The sequence below is a fragment of the Heptranchias perlo genome, chromosome 30 (genome assembly GCF_035084215.1).
Source record: "Heptranchias perlo isolate sHepPer1 chromosome 30, sHepPer1.hap1, whole genome shotgun sequence".
Taxonomy (NCBI): domain Eukaryota; kingdom Metazoa; phylum Chordata; class Chondrichthyes; order Hexanchiformes; family Hexanchidae; genus Heptranchias; species Heptranchias perlo.
Genome location: NC_090354.1, coordinates 18,992,850 through 19,009,667, shown reverse-complemented (window position 1 = coordinate 19,009,667; position 16,818 = coordinate 18,992,850). Strand labels below are relative to the sequence as shown.

Genomic DNA, 16,818 nt, shown 5'->3' with positions numbered 1-16,818 from the left:
TCCTGCCCCTACTTTGCTTTAACACAGATTTATATACAATTACTTGCTTTTATATAGAGCTTTTAACGTAGAAAATGTCCACAGATGCTTCACAGAAGAGGAGAGAGATATACATCCACTTTGATACATCTTTTTATCTGTTGCTTCTTAAATCTTATTATTCAACCAAATTAATTTTGCTTTCCTTTGATTCAATTGGTTGTTATCTACCAATTACTTTTTTTGAGTTAACCTCTGATCCTCTTCTGCTTTTGTAAATTGTTCAAATAGAAGTCAAGTGAGTCCAACCAATTTTACTCTATATTTATATATGTGTTCTAGTCTTTTCAGATTTTTTGGATCAAGAGTTGAATTTATTGAGTGTTTCTTAAAGGAGTTCGGGCTACTCAACAGCTATTCAAATCAGCCATTTGCTTCTACCAAACTCATAAATTTCAAGGCTCAGAGTTTCCGCTCGATTGTGCTGGCTTTTCAGCGCAATCTGGCCGAATCAGCGCAAAACATAGAGGAATTTCAAATTACGCTGGGTGTGATTTGCGCCAGACGTAAGTCGAGTTTCAGTGGATGTTTTGCGCTGGCTAAAAAAAACTAACCCCGCAAAGAAAATTGGCCGTGCACCCGCTCGAAACAACGAGGATATCGAGTTTCGGCCTGCGGCTGTTCGACAAGGGTTTAAAAATTATGCTAGCTTTCTTAGGTGCAAAGGCACTAGTAGGCACTGTTTAAAAATTTTTAAATATTGAAAAAATATTAATTTACTAAGAAGTTGACTAGTGTACACCAATGAAATGCTGCAGTATAATTTTTTGATTCATTCTCAGTGATTTTAAATCAGGTTACTCAGAGACAGAGGACTGATTTAAAAATGCTTATTTTTAGTCATAAACCCATTTTTAGCTGTTTTAATAAAACTGCACCAGGTTACCACTCTTAAGTACACCAATGAATTTTTTATTGCAAAAAAAATTACACTATGTTGCACTGATTGATAAATTGCACTGATTCACGGCAGATTTTACGTTTGTGATTATGTTAATGCATTTTAGCGGAAACTCGATGTAATTTGCGCCAGTGCAATTTTTGGCTTCAATTTGCATCCACATGCTAATTGCATCGAAGCGGAAACTACAGGCCTAGGTGTTTAACCAGTTTGCTTTCAATTGTTAAATTGAATTATCCTGCAGAAAGCTGAAAATGTTGAGAATGAATAATGACCAGAGTGGCAGGGCCAATGTCTGAGAGGTCACTGCAAAGTACAAAAGAGTCTATCAAAATAGGGAGACTCACTATGGCATATTTTGGAGAGCTATCTTGTTCAACTCGCAGAAAAGTTGAATAACTTCCCAGTGTCACAGAGGAGAGGAGGCACTACAAAAATGGACATTAATCCTTCCGCATTCGTATTTTGTGTTGTATTTTGGCAACTCTTTCTTATTTTTAGTACACAGGCACTTTTGTCTCCCTGCCTCTCTCTCCATCACTGTCTGTCACACGAGGTTCAGCTGGGTTTGGTTAAAACAATTGCTTTTATTCAGCCACACTTGCTGTTATCGAGGGCAGGCCAGCAGTGCCACCTGGAATATCAAACAGGCAGCTTTACACGTTCACAAAATAGACATTTTCTCAAGAAACCAAGATTCACAGATATAATATAAGAACATACATTTATTTGTTGTGTATTACAGAAAACTAAGATACACAAACCACATTACAGCTCCCGGTTTTAGCAAATTGTTTCTTTTTCAATTTCAAACACAGCTTTAAACATTTATATTCTGCCTCGCAGTTCCTTGTATGTATCCTTCTTGGCTAGAAGGGAAAAAAATGATGTTCTGAGCAATAATAATACAATTATATTTTCCCTCAGATCTTTTCTGAGGGAATTAATTATTATGGCTTCTCACCCTGAATATCAGAAGGACAGACTATCCAATCCATTTAGGTTCTAGTTTTTCACAGCTACGACTAAGAAAACAACCTTAAAATATAAAATTAATTTCTATATTTTCTTCTCATCTGTGCATTTCTGCAACAGTAATAGGTTCTGCTTAAATAAATATGTTTAAATTGAAGACTTTTATTTAAAACCTCCCTCCAAAGCTGAATAATGGTGCAGCCTTTCCAGAATTCCCTGCTGTTATATTAGTCTTTAATCTTCTGTTGTTAACTTGGTTTCTGCTGATTCTTTTTGGGTTCTATCAAATACACATCTGTAGAGGGAATATAACTACTCGAACCATTTAGAATAGATTATAGCACGTTAACAATGGCAATATTTCAAAATGCAAAGTTTCACCTGTCATGATGGCTCTGATGCATGGGCATGAAATTCCTATCAGGCCCAGTGGGACTATTAAGGCAGATTCCCCATGGGTGGCGGAAATTGGTCCAGAAACTGATTCTGCTAGGATTTTGCCCCATTTACGTTGGCCAAAGACAGTCTGATGGGGGGGAGAAGCTGAGTCATCCACCCACTCCTCCCCTCCCACATCAAGGAGGCTCATTTGAGGGAATTTCCAGGTTAACGCGGGAATTCCATCCATTCCGCCCTAGGTAGGCCTCAATGGAACTCATGCTAGATTAAAGTAATTAATCTCAGAGGTGAGGTTTTGTTTTACCTATTTTTAGTCTTCGGCCTAGGAAGGGCCCCTAGCTCACCCTAGCAGAGTGGCTCTGGGCCACTTTATTCTTCACCAGTGTATTTGGGTCAGTACTGCTGACACACCCTTACAGGTGTGGGCCACAACTATACAAATAACCACAATCCATCAATTTGAGACTGGATCGGAAGCCACAGAGATTAACCGATTTACAGCCTGCTCCACTCCACTGCACTTCCACTGGCAGAGCAGGCCCATCAGAACGTCAGGCCCCCTGTGACTAAGAAAACTACCATAATTCCTTCCATCTCCAATATTAGTCTGATTCTCCCCATGAGGAATAGATGGCTGGGAGTGAAGTGGGATAAATGTTAAAGTCATAATGTAAAGTTTTATAAGTCAGAGCTGCACCTTGGCTGGCTACATGAGTGTGTTATGCCACACCAACTTCTGATCAAAAGCAGCATTGATACTTCCATACCTTTTGTGTTGATTCATTTTTTAACTGTATTCATAACAGAATATTGTTTTGATACAAAATACCACTTGTGTATAACTTTTTCTTTTGGGATATCGGTTTTGGCTCTTAAGTTGTCATTCGTTTAAAAGGAATGTTTACTACACTGTTAAATGTGTAGATATTTGTATATAATGGTTCATGTAATTCTGAGTGAGACAAGGGTAGTTATTTCTATGCTAATGATATCGCTCAGATTTCTTGTGTTTTCAGTTTTATGCGTTAAAACTGCAATAGGCAGCCAGGGAATAGATATTTTATCTAAATTTTCCAGCAACATCATGAAGTTCTACTCTACTGGCATCACAATGGGAATAGAACTCTGTGCGCCTCCCAATTTAGACACATCAATGCTTATATTGTCAGAGCTCTGACAATTTCTGAAGACTCCATGTCTACTATCATAGTATCAAATTATCATAGTAGGTGCAGCACAGGAGGAGGCCATTTGGCCCATTGTGCCTGTGCCAGCTCTTTGAAAGAGCTACCCAAATAATCCCATTCCCCTGCTCTTTCCCCATAGCCCTGTAATTTTTTCCCTTCAAGTATTTATGCAATTCAATTATTGATATGAGGAGGTAGATAACCCCCTCTCCGAACTTAGTCCTCTTTGAACCTTCATCTGTACTATCTGGGATTGATTTGAACCAGGTTCCTTTAACCGGTGTGCCACCCTGACTGTAACATGATACTGTCAAGGAGAGAAGACCTTCATCTGTAAGCTAGGCTTTATTGAATCAAGGTCTCAGGGATATCAAAATCAACACAATTTTTAAAAAAAATTATATTAGGAAAAAGGGGATGGTCAAGAGCAACGTGGGCCCCTTAAAAACTGATAATGGAGGTATTGTAAATGAAAATAAGGAAATGCGGACATGTTAAATAATTACTTTGCATCAGTATTTATAATAGAGGAAGAGGATAGCACCCCAAGGAAACTAATTTTGAATCAAGGACAGGGACTCACCATAATTAATGTAAGCAAATTAACAGTAATGAAGAAAATAATGGCACTAAAGAGTGACAAATCTCCAAGACCAGATGGTTTCCATTCCAGGGTTTTAGAGGAAGTAGGTGAGAACATTGCAGAAGCCCTAACTATAATATTCCAAAGTTCTCTCGATTCAGGAACCGTTCCTTTAGATTGGAAAATTCCACATATCAATTCACTATTTAAGAAAGACGAGAGAAGGAAACCAAGGGATTATAGACCAGTTAGCCTAAAATCTGTGGTCGGGAAATTACTAGAATCTATAATTAAGGATAGAGTGACTGAACACCTTGAAAATTTTCAGCTGATCAGAGAGCCAGCATGGATTTGTAAAGGGTAGGTCGTTCCTGATGAACCTGATTGAATTTTCTGAAGAGTTGACCAAAGTAGTGGACAGGGGAATATCTATGGATGTTGTTTATATGGACTTCCAGAAGGCAATCGATAAAGTCCCTCATAAGAGACTGTTAGCTAAAGTTGAAGCTCATGGAATTGAGGGCAAATTATTGACCTGGTTATGAAATTGGGTGAGTGGCAGGAGACAGAGAATAGGGATAATGGGCAGCTACTCAAATTGGCAGGATGTGATTAGTGGTGTCCCACAGGGATCTGTTTTGGGGCCTCAACAATTCACTGTATTTATTAACGACTTAGATGACGGGATAGAGAGTCACATATCCAAGTTTGCCAATGACACAAAGATAGGCAGCATTGTAAGCAGTGTCGATGCAAGCATAAAATTACCGAGAGATATTAATAGATTAAGTGAATGGGCAAAATTGTGGCAAATGGATTTCAGTGTAGGCATGTGTGAGGTCATCCACTTTGGACCTAAAAAGGATAGATCAAAGTACTTGCTAAATGGTGAAAAACTCAAAACAGTGGAGGTCCAAAAAGGCTTAAGGGTCTATGTACATAGAACATTAAAATGTCATGGACAGGTACAGAAAATAATCAAAAAGGCTAATGGAATGCTGGCCTTTCTATCTAGAGGACTAGAATACAAGGGTGTAGAAGTTATGCTACAGCTATACAAAGTGCTGGTTAGACCACACTTGGAGTACTGTGTTCAGCTCTGGGCACTGCACCTTAGGAAGGATATACTGGCCATGGAGGGAGTGCAGCATGGATTTACTAGAATCATACCTGGACTCCATGGGTTAAATTATGAGGAGGGATTACACAAAGAAGGGTTATATTCCCTGGAATTTAGAATATTACGGGGTGATTTGATCGAAGTTTTCAAGATATTAAGGGGAACTGATAGAGTAGGTAGACAGAAACTATTTCCGCTGGTTGGGGAGTCTAGGACTAGGGGACATAGCCTAAAAATTAGAGTCAGGACTTTCAGGAGTAAAATTAGGAAACACTTCTACACGCAAAGGGTGGTAGAAGTTTGGAACTCTCTTCTGCAAACAGCAGTTGGTGCTAGCTCAATTGATAATTTTAAAACCTGAGATTGATAGATTTTTCTTAACCAAAGGTATTAAGGGATATGGGGCTAAGGCGGTTATCTGAAGTTAGGTCACAGATCATCCATGATCTCACTGAATGGTGGAACAGCTCGAGGGGCTAAATGGCCTACTCCTGTTTTACATCTCAAACATAGGAAGTTCGGAAGGGGATCATCTAAACCACTACTGACTCAATTCTATCAGAGTAGAAAAATACCAGGTGGGAAGCAGTAATGCACAGTGGAGTGCAAAGTGATGAAAGATACTAATAACATTTGAATAATTGGTTGTTTGGAATAAAACGTTCATGCGGTAAAATAGAAATACTTAGTTTCTTGAAGAGAAGCCTTGAATGGGTTTTACAGAATGGTTTGAATACTCAGCATTTGAATGAAAGTGATAAGTCAAATTATTTTAATGAACCCTACCACTCCCAAGAAATTTTGAAATGTGTAATAGTAGAATCTGGAATAACACAAGGGTGGAAATCGCAACCCCAAAAGCTTGTTGGCTCAATTTGAAGCAAGGTCTCAATAGGCCAAAGTTTCGCCAGTCAATGAACTGTTGGAAAAGATGGCTCGATGAACAGAGATGTTAAAATAACCACCACCTTGATAGTGTTGTTAGATGGTCATCACCCTTCTGACTATCAATGCAGAATTGGACTGCTTACATACCACAGCTAGCAGAACAGAATGCACTGACACTAAATGAATGGTCTACAGATCTAAATACATATGAGGTTAAAAGAAAATATGCAGGAATTGAAATACTTGAGAGATGCGGGGGGGAATTTAATTTGTTTGCTATTTGAGGTGGAATATTACATAGGTTTTTATACTCATGTTTACAATCATCACAAATAGCAAAAGGAGGATGTCTGCTCCCATAGTGAATAATGTCCCAAAAGTTGTTTGTTAGGTATGAAGGAGACTCTGTAATTATCAAATAACAAAGGCATGAATTATGGAGTCTTCTACTCGTACAATATATGATTTTCATGTCGTTTTGCTAAAACTTAAATAAACTTCCCAAATTAGAGTAGAGTTTCCTACAGCTGACTACTTTGAATTAGTGCCATGATTACCAAGGCCAATGCTTATGGTGACTAAATCAAATTCTGTTTTTATTGTGTGAGATTCCAGCATTGTTTCCAGGATTTTGGGGTTTGCGATTCGATCTGGTTTTCCATGCAAACCAGTGACTTTGGTGATTATGATGCTGACAGGACAGTCATAGCCAGTGAGATTCAGTATGAAGATTCTTGATTGTCACTTTTTTTAGGCAGCAAGTTACTACGATCTGGAATGCATTGCGTGAAAGGTTGTGGAAGCAGATTCAATAGCAACTTTCAAAAGGGAATTGGATAAATTCTTGAAGGAGAGAAAATTGCAAGGCCAAGGGGAAAGAGCAGGGGAATGGGACTAATTGAATAGCTCTTTCAAAAGAGCTGGCACAGGCACAATGGGCCGAATGGCCTCCTTCTGTGCTGTGAGATTCTATGCACCAGATGGGTAGTGCCAGCAGGCTTCTGTAGCATTGACACCACAGAGAAGTTAGCACTAGCTTTTTAGTGCCACTTACTGATTACGAGCACTAATACAGCCATTTCAATTTTTTTTAACAGCCGGTAGCTTAGAAGAAAGTAATTCCAATTGGACTGTTACCTTACCCAAATTGAATAAATTCATCTCCCACGAAGATATCTATTAATTGGCCACTTCTGTTATATAATGCCCCATTTACTTGAAGTGTCTGGGAGACACTAACAGATTTGGTGTGAAGAATGGAAAAGAATTACATAGGAACTGACAAAGGCATTTTATAGTCGGATTCTTTAAACTTGTGCACCAACTCTGTACTACACAGTCTAACGCTGGCTATGTGATGCAGTTTGGCACAGTACTGTATCAGAAATGTGATGTAGAAACAGTTTATTACAAATAGGAATCACTTTATTTTCAAGCATTGACCTGCACTTGCACAAACACAAATGCACTCACACCTACATACATGTGCACACTCATGCATTCACGTCTACATCTATATTTGTACATTTACATACACACTCACACCTGCGCAAGCACCTTTACACAACAAACAATTAGGGCTCAATTTTAAAACAGAAGTCTGGGGGTGGGGGAGGAAAGATAATCGGGATCTTCTGGAGCGGGCAGGAATCCCGGCTGCAACCGCTGAAGAACGCACACGACCCAGAGTCATCTGGGTCCGCATGCCGTTCCCGAATCCAGAAGTCCCACCGGCAATTAAAGCTGGCGGGAAGATATTTAAACCAACAATTCAGGTACTTAAAGTACTTGAAATGTGCACAAGTGTAATTAATTATGCTGGCAAGCGATTTCAACGCTGCCTCAGAGTGTTTCCCGTGCTGTGTAAAACACATCATGGTGAAGGAGTCGTGATTCAGCTGGCAGTCATTTGGACATTTAAATGTCTGTTTGACATATGGGGATAAAAGGTGAGTTATTGCAGCAGGGCACTCAGTTCTCCCAGACAAACTTTTGGCTGGGAGATCTTTGCGTTTAGACTGAGAATTCTTGGTTTCCACTCAGAATTGTTCTGTTTACACATATTTACCAACTTTTTGGACCCCCTCAAACTGACACCATCAGGATGGGGTGGCGCGATGGCTGCATTCACCCTTACATCCAAGGACGAGCAACATCACGATCCTTGCCAGGCACGGCATGCACTTCCGCCACTTGGAGCTCCACAACACAGTGCTGTGCCACAGGCACCTGCACAAGAGCACAGAGGACAACAAGAGAAGGAGCAACGTCGCAGGAGGCACTACCCTCGCCACAGGATCTATAGACTGAGACTGAGCTTCATGGACCTCTGAGGAGCAGTGCATACGGAGACTGAGAGCGAGTCGCCAGGTGGTCGCAGACATCTGCAGCCTCCTTCATGCCGAGCTGCTCCCGGCTGGGCCTGGCGGCATCTCGTTACCTGCTGTTAGAGTCACCACAGCCCTCAACTTCTTCACTTCCGGATCATTCCAGGGTGCCACCGGTGACATTGCTGGGGTCTCTCAGTCGTCTGCACAAAAGTGCATAAGGCAGGTCACCAACAGCTTGTTTCGCAGATCCTCGCAATACGTCAACTTCCCCATGGACGACCTCAACCAGACTGAGAGGGTAGTGGGATTCCACTCCGTAGCTGGCTTCCCACGTGTACAGGGTGCAATCGATTGCGTGCATATCGCAATCTGAGCACCTCCACACGAGCCAGGACTGTTCAGCAACAGAAAGGGTATCACTCCATCAACACTCACCTCGTTTGTGACCACCGCAAAAGATTTCTTGCACCAGGTGTGCGCCAGATTCCCTGGCAGCTGCCACGATTCGTTCATTCTGAGGGAAGCCAACATCCCTGCCCTCTTCCACAAACCGAACATCCTTAAGGGCTGGCTCCTCGGGGACTAGGGATACCCCCTGCACACGTGGCTAATGACACCTCTGAGGAACCCCATCAGCGAGCAACAGCATCGATACAACAAGAACCACATCGCTACCAGGTCTACAATTGAACATGCGATAGGGTTGCTAAAGATGCAATTTTGGTCCCTCAATCATTCTGGGGGAGCGCTTCAATACGCACCAGTGAAAGTGGGTAACATTAAAGTAGTGTGTTGTGATCTGCACAACATGGCGCAACAGAGAGGGATACTGGTTGATGATGCCCCATCCCCTCATCATCATCCACATTGAGAAGGAGCAGGAAGAGGAGGAGGAGCACGAACCCATGGGCAGAGCAGCGGCTCAGCTGGCTGCTCGTGAGGCCAAGGAGTCACTCATATGTGAACAGTTCTCGTAAAATCAGAAAGTGAGAAAAGTCCAGTCCTCACACCACCTGGAAAGACCAGTGCCAACACCAGCCCCTCGCTGCACAAAACAGTCCTGCAATTACACATACACCCACTGTAAAGTGACCCACTGGGTGGCATCAAGTGTTGCCGTTCATGGTGAAGCACGTGAAAGGGTGCTATCACAAAAGCGAGTCAAGAATGGGCAAGACGTGGCAGTAGTGGTGAGAATGATAACATTTAATGTGACTTTAACATAAACCAAATATAAATGAAAAACATGACAGTCTATCAGACACCCTTGTGCATCCCCTTCGTGATCACAAATCCTTAGCCTTTCTCTTCCTACCGCTTCTACTTGGCGCATCCCCTGTGGCTGCAGCAGAGGTAGTGGCAGGTTGCTCATGTGCATGGCAGGACTGCTTAGATGCTTTCAGCCTACACCCTCTGGTTTTTGGAGCCCATGAGGGCCCCTCCAAAGACTGCTCCACCTGCATCTGTGCAGGGGCTGACTTTGCCACCTGGAGAGGGGACAGCATTGCGGATACTGGTTGAGAGGGGGGCAACGAGTGAGATGTGGGAGCGCTTTGAGTGGTGTCCCCACTTCCATGTCCCCTTTAGCCATCATCCATCTCCTGGAGCAGGTCCACATCACTCCTACCACCCTGCTGGACAACAGTTTGGAGGACATGTGTGATGCCTTCTAAAGTATCTGTCAGCCTGTTCAAGGCAGTAGAACATTGTTCACCCTGAGTCCGCACGGCCATTGTCAAGGCCTAAATGAGCTCATTTGTGAGCCGTGCTTGAAGCTCAATGGAGGCTGGCCTTCTCTTCATCGCAGACATTCCCGCACTTACCTGCAAGACTATCTCAGACATTTCAGCAGTTACGTGCGACACTATCTCAGAGATTCCCTCACGTACCTGTGCCACCATTCCACTCATGCAGGAATTGGACTCCTCCATCCTCTGAACTATTGTGGGGAGTGTGCGTGGCACCTGTTCCAGTACTTCACAAATATGCTGCTGTCCCTCCATCATTCTCCTTTTAAAGGATTGCCCCCGGGGTTCAGCATCTGTGTCCAGCTGAGCAGAGCCTAGACAGGAGTGCACCCACCGACGCGGACTCTGCACAGCTGCCCCTGCCACCAATGTCTGCTCGTGCTCACTTATGTGTGGTGACTCACCAGGTGCCAACCCAACTAACTAACTACTAGGAGTCACCGTGCTGGTGGATGACTCGCTAAGATGTGACGGTGCGCCCTCAGAGACCGGCGGGTCCTCTGAGGAATCGCCCTCTGCCGTCACTGTGGTCGTTTAAGGGCCTGGAAGAGAACGGTAGGCAATATTAAGCATCATCACAGATGTGTCATGTTGCGATGAGCATACTGAGGTGCTCAACATGCCAATCATTGTTAACATCAATTCATGTTGTATGTGATGAATGTTAAAGTTGTGTCACCAGATGTTTGTGGGGTGCCAGTCTCGGAGACCCAGCAGACAGGCACTCGAGAGTGCAGCTAATCTGCAGGGCCTCCTCCTCCGCCTCTGTGAGGACCACTATTTGTTGTGGCCCCCCTCCAGTCCTCGCCCTCTCGCACGCATTTTGTGCTCTCTTCTGGAAGAAGAGAAAGTACAGACATGTGAGTGAGTGAGGGTGAAGTAGCCAACCAACGAACGCATTGCTTTGGGTGAGGCTGACTGTGAAAGAGGTGCATCAGAGGGTGAGTATGAGACAGAGACATCATATTGGATCAGGATTGGGGTGAGTGGCAGTGGTGGGGTCACATGGGGAGGTGAGGAAGTGCTCATGAAGTGAAGGTAAGTTGAGGATGAGCCTTAAATGGGTGTGAGGAGTGATGTGATGGAGTAGTCTTGGCAGTGCAGAATGAGTTGGGGGGGAGGGGAGTGGTGATGTGCAACAAGGAATGCAGGAGAATCAGTAAGTGTACTCACTTTTGCTGACCTGGTTAGGTCATTGAAACGCTTCCTGCACTGAACCCAGGTGCGGGATATGTTGCTTCTGCTGGTGACCTCCTCTGGCACCTCGAGCTGGGCCTTCTTGGTGGCAGAGGCAGGGCGCTTCCTCCTGTTGGCTGGGTAAAATAGTTCTCTCCTCCTCACCACCCCGGCCAATAGCAGCAGAAATGAGGCATCGCTGAATCTTGGAGCAGCCTTGCCCCTCTGCTGTCCCATTGTGTCTTCTTGGTCTTTGCTCCAGCAAAATCCACTGGAGCAATGGCCCTTTAAATCCAGTCGCTCCAGCTGACTGTCATACGGGTGCGCAGTCCGCCCACTGCGCAGCTCTAGGACGGCAAACCCAGAAACAAGATTAATGGCCACCAATTAAGTCATGATCGTGTGGGGAAAGGTAAGTTTTATTATCTGGGTTTGCCATGTGCCCATTGACCCCTCCCCCCTCCCACATGTTGCTATCCTGCCGCCCTTTTAAAATTGAGCCCTTAATTTGCTTTTTGTACTTTTTTTTTGTTGCAGGGAGAATATTTTAGTGCTGGATGTCTTCTTTGAAGCCCTGAACTATGAAACTATTGAACAGAAGAAAGCATATGAAGTTGCAGGCTTACTTGGTGAGTGATCGGATTTAATGAGCTGCGTTGAGTGCCCATTAGTGCCAACTTAAAAAGCGCAATTGGCCTTTCCTAGCCAACAGAGGCCAACTTCCATTTCTTTAGAAAGCTATAAATACAATCCCGTCACAGAACATTACTCATTTCCTGCAGCATTAGAGCACCTTCTGGTGCGGTAATATTAGAAAGTAACAACAGATCTTAAATGATAACAGACCATAAACATTCACTGAGGGGAAGCAAAGCACAGAGTTTTGATTAACCCTTTCACCATCAAAAATCTATACTGATACACTTTTCTTTTGAAGATGGCATGAGCAATTTATCATTGTGTCCCAATATGACTCGAGGCTAATTCTGCCTCCTTTATTCACAAAATAAATATTCCATGGGGATGAGTTTTCTCACCGTTTACAATGCATAAAATTTTTCTCGGCAGGAAATTTGGGTGGAAATTTTCACCATTAAAATGCTAGTCTTAGAGTTTCCTCGCACCTTTTGAGCCTTCCCGCAATCTGCACGTTGCCTCCCCACTGACCTCATGCGCATATGTCAAAAGTGAAGCAAATTTAGCATAGCAGCTGCGAGTTTCCTGGGTTTGCATTGTTAATGCATTCTAGGTAAGTTAGACTGAGATATATGAGGTGCAGCAGCTGTCAGGGTCAGATGATGCAGCTAGATTTGAGGAGTCTATGACACAGAAGAGTCTGGAGGTTTTGAATACAGATTTCTGCAGCTGGCAAATACTATTTAATTTTTTTTTCCATTCTGCCTACACATGCCTGGACTTGCCTCTGACTATTTCCCACCATGTTAGACCACTGGAAGGTTTTAAGACCCCCCTATCCAGAGTCAGGAGCAGGTATGCCATTCCCTACGGGCATACACTTGTATGCCATTATGAAGGAGTAAGAAGATCACCAGATGATGGAGCAAAGGAGATTCAAGCGTCACTTATTTCAAGAGGCATCATAACACATGTCATCACTGTAGGCTTCTGATGAGATGCTAAATCGAGACTGGCTTCATCTGCCTGTTCAGATGGATGTTAAAGATTCCTGGCACTATTTGAAGGCGACTGAGAAGTTCTCCCAGTGTTCTGACCAAAATCCATTCCTTAACTAACACCACCAAAAGAGATGAACTCATCGTTTATTTCATATGCCATTTGTGGGGCCTTGCTGTGTGCAAATTGGCTTGCATATTTGCCTACATAACAATGGTGACTGCACTTCGAAAGTACTTCATTAGTTCTGAATCACTTTGGAACATCCTTCGATCATGAAAGGCCCTATATAAGTGTGAGTTGTTTATAACTAATATTTTGGAGACAGCAATGAGGTCTCCACTACACTCCTGAGGGTGAAATATTGATGGAGTGCCTTAGCACCATGAGTAAAGCGTCAAAATTAATCCTATCTGTGCTCATCTGAAACCAAACAGTAAACTCAAACAAATTCTAAAAGCTCTCCACAAGACACAGGTTATCAGAGAACACACATGACTGACTTGGTGGTTTGTCTCAAAGGTCAATGTAATTTTACAGCTCAACATCTGAGAAAACTGTTTCTCCTGATATCATTGCTACAGGTTAAATGTTTCACATGCCCAGAATTATCCCTGTTTAAAAGCTCTTTAGATCTTTGAAAGCTTCAAGTATCAGTCCTTTGTAAAGGACATAACAAAGGCAACTTGGCTCAGGGATGCATATTTCACATGCTGACTTAGCCTAGGATGTCAGTTGCTTGAAATTTCTTCCAGTATGTGATAATTGCACTCCAACAAATAAGAAGGTATTTGATTCTGCATTACACAGGTGTGGAACTAACTGAAGGAGTTTGCTTTGTTTCTGACAAAGTTGAACTGATCTTTTGCTTTCTTTATACGAGAAAGAAAAGAGTTGTCAAGCAGCCGCCTCTCCCTCCACTCAGGTTCCTGCCCTCTCAACCTCCAGCTCCAGATTTCATCCGAGATGCATTTCTTCAGATGCACAGACAATTCTGAATCAGCTGAGATAGACCTTAGATGCTCTTAGGGAGTATCTGCACAGACCTCAAGGTGGCATTAGAACCCCAAAGTTTCGATAATGGGGAAAAATGTTGTTGACCTGTTCCAATGCACAGGCTAGGCCTATACCTGCAATTTTTCAATGGGAATCCTTACCTCTAATTTAAATAGGCCACTGGTGCACGTAAAGCTTGCCCAGAGAGTTTGACCTGTAGCAGATGTCATTAGGGAACAGAAATCCATAAAAGCAGCAGCTGTTAAAGGGCTGCAACTAGCTATTAAAGAGGAAGTTGTGATGGGAATAGAAAAGTGGAGTAATGGATCACAATGCCACAACTGAGATGCATGGGCAGTTGTGTTTCTTTTGATGTTGAAGAGGTAAATGTCCTGCTGCAGGAGATGCACCAAAAACGGAAGCCCTTTTTGGGAGCGAAGACTATCCAACAGTTAGAGATATACTTGCAAACTGCAAAGGGGGATGCCAACTGAGGCCATGCAGTCACTCAGGTCCTTGAAATAAGGAAAAAGTTTTCTGGTATCTAGAGCAAGGCAATAATACATGTGCTCCTCACTACTGCACACAGTTCTTGTGTGGGGGTCTATCAACAATGGCACAAACCTAAGATGGGGATGCACTCTGGGAGATACCATTTCAAGTTCTTTTATGCATACTTTTTCATTGTGCTAAAGCTGCATGGCACACTTAGAATCATTACAGCACAGAAGGAGGCCATTCGGCCCATTGCGCCCATGCCGGCTTTTTGTAAGAGCAATCCAGTTAGTCCCATTCCCACGCTCTTTTCTACATAACCCTGCAAATTTTTTCCCTTCAAATATTTATCCAATTCCTTTTTGAAAACCACCCTTTCAGGCAATGCATTCCAGATCATAACTACTTGCTGCGTAAAAAAGTTTTTCCTCATGTCGCCTTTGGTTCTTTTGCTAATCACCTTAAATCTGTGTCCTTTGGTTCTCAACCCTTCCGACAATGGGAACAGTTTCTCTTTATTTACTTTATCTAAACCCTTCATGATTTTGAGCACTTCTATCAAATCTCCTCTCAACCTTCTCTGCTCTAAGGAGAACAACCCCAGCTTCTCCAGTCTATCCATGTAACTAAAGTCCCTCATCCCTGGAACCATTCTAGTAAATCTTCTCTGCATCGTCTCTGAGGCCTTCACATCCTTCCTAAAGTGCGCTGCCCAGAATTGGACACACTGCTCCAGTTATGGCCGAACAAGTGTTTTATAAAGATTCAACATAACTTCCTTGCTTTTGTACTCTATGCCTTTATTTATAAAGCCCAGGATCCCGTATGCTTTTTAACTGCTTTCTCAACCTGTACTGCCACCTGCAAAGATTTGTGCACATATACCCCCAGGTCTCTCTGTTCCTGCACTTCCTTTAGAATTGTACAATTTAGTTTATATTGCCTCTCCTCGTTCTTCCTGCCAAAATGTATCACTTCGCACTTCCCTGCATCAAATTTCATCTGCCACGTGTCTGCCCATTCCACCAGCCTGTCTATATCCTCTTGAAGTCTATTACTGTCCTCCTCACTGTTTACTACCCTTCAAGTTTTGTGTCATCTGCAAATTTTGAAATTGTGCCCTGTACACCCAAGTCCAAGTCATTAATATATAGCAAAAAAAGCAGCAGTCCTTGTACTGACCCCTGGGGAACACCACTGTATACCTTCCTTCAGTCTGAAAAACAACCGTTCACCACTACTCTCTGTTTCCTGTCCCTTAGCCAATTTCGTATCCATGCTGCCGCTGCCCTTTTTATTCTACGGCCTTCAATTTTGCTGACAAGCTTATTATGTGGTGGTCACAGAAACTACTGTTTGACCCCCTGACTATCAAATCCCCTATGACTATTGCATTTCTATACTTCATTGTGCCCCCCTGTGCAGTCCTTTGCCCAATGGTGCCATGCACAGGTCTGCACTCCTTCGAGGTGCCGTCACCCTCACTGGTATTCAATGCTGACTTCCCTTGCAGGTGGACATGAGATGCCAACTGCCCAAGGCCCTTCTCTGCCATTGGAGGGTTTCACAGTAAGATCAGTGGCTCCACATCAATGGTAGCGCCACGAAAAATTGGACCTCAGATGTTATATAATTTGGCAGTTCTTTCCCTAAGATATCTCCAAATTGCTTTTGGAACAGTGACTGATTTAAACACCAATCTTTTATTTAATTATTGGAAACAGACACATGCGCTGTGTCTCAATCATGCAGAAGCCATTAGATGTCATGTTGTTCATTCATGCGAATAATTACGAACATATTTTTGTTCAGCTCAGAAATCATTTTATTCCGTACTGCCTCCATTTTACGATGCACAGCAGTGCACCTTTCAAGTGAAATTGAGTTTGCCTTGCTAGGCTGCAAGCTTATCGCAATAAGTCTGAGGGCCCAGTTCTGAATTTGGTTACTTTTGTGTTGCCATCTTCCTCCTGTTCTTTTATCAGGGTGACCAAGACATATTTTGGCATAAAAAGTGATTAAATTGCAGAAATTTTGCAAAAATAAAAAGGGAATGCAGAGGGAGATCAGCACACATTATCTGACTAAGTGTACTGCGTGGCTTTCTACCTTAATTAATTTAGTTAACCTTGCGAACATTATTAACCTTAGTAACCATATAACCTACTTGTCACCCATGTTAGGGATATCAGTATATTTGTTGAAATTACTACCTAAGATTCCTAGCTTTACTAATTTTACTATCATTACTAATATTAATCAAACCAACATATCTAATATTAATAAGCATTCTAACTTTTACTAGGTGTGCTTTGTATTTTTTTTGAAGTTGTGATATCCAGCCTG

The 16,818-nt window shown here is 42.8% G+C and overlaps 1 protein-coding gene across 2 annotated transcripts in view; it reads left to right on the top strand.

Annotated features, from left to right (window-relative positions):
• LOC137299966 (acid-sensing ion channel 2-like) overlaps positions 1–16,818 on the top strand; it is an 848,183-nt gene that overhangs the window by 799,593 nt on the left and 31,772 nt on the right. For both annotated transcript variants that reach the window (XM_067969004.1, XM_067969003.1), the window contains one exon: positions 11,884–11,975. In XM_067969004.1, the coding sequence (XP_067825105.1) occupies positions 11,884–11,975 (92 nt within the window). The remainder of the gene's footprint in view (positions 1–11,883; positions 11,976–16,818) is intronic.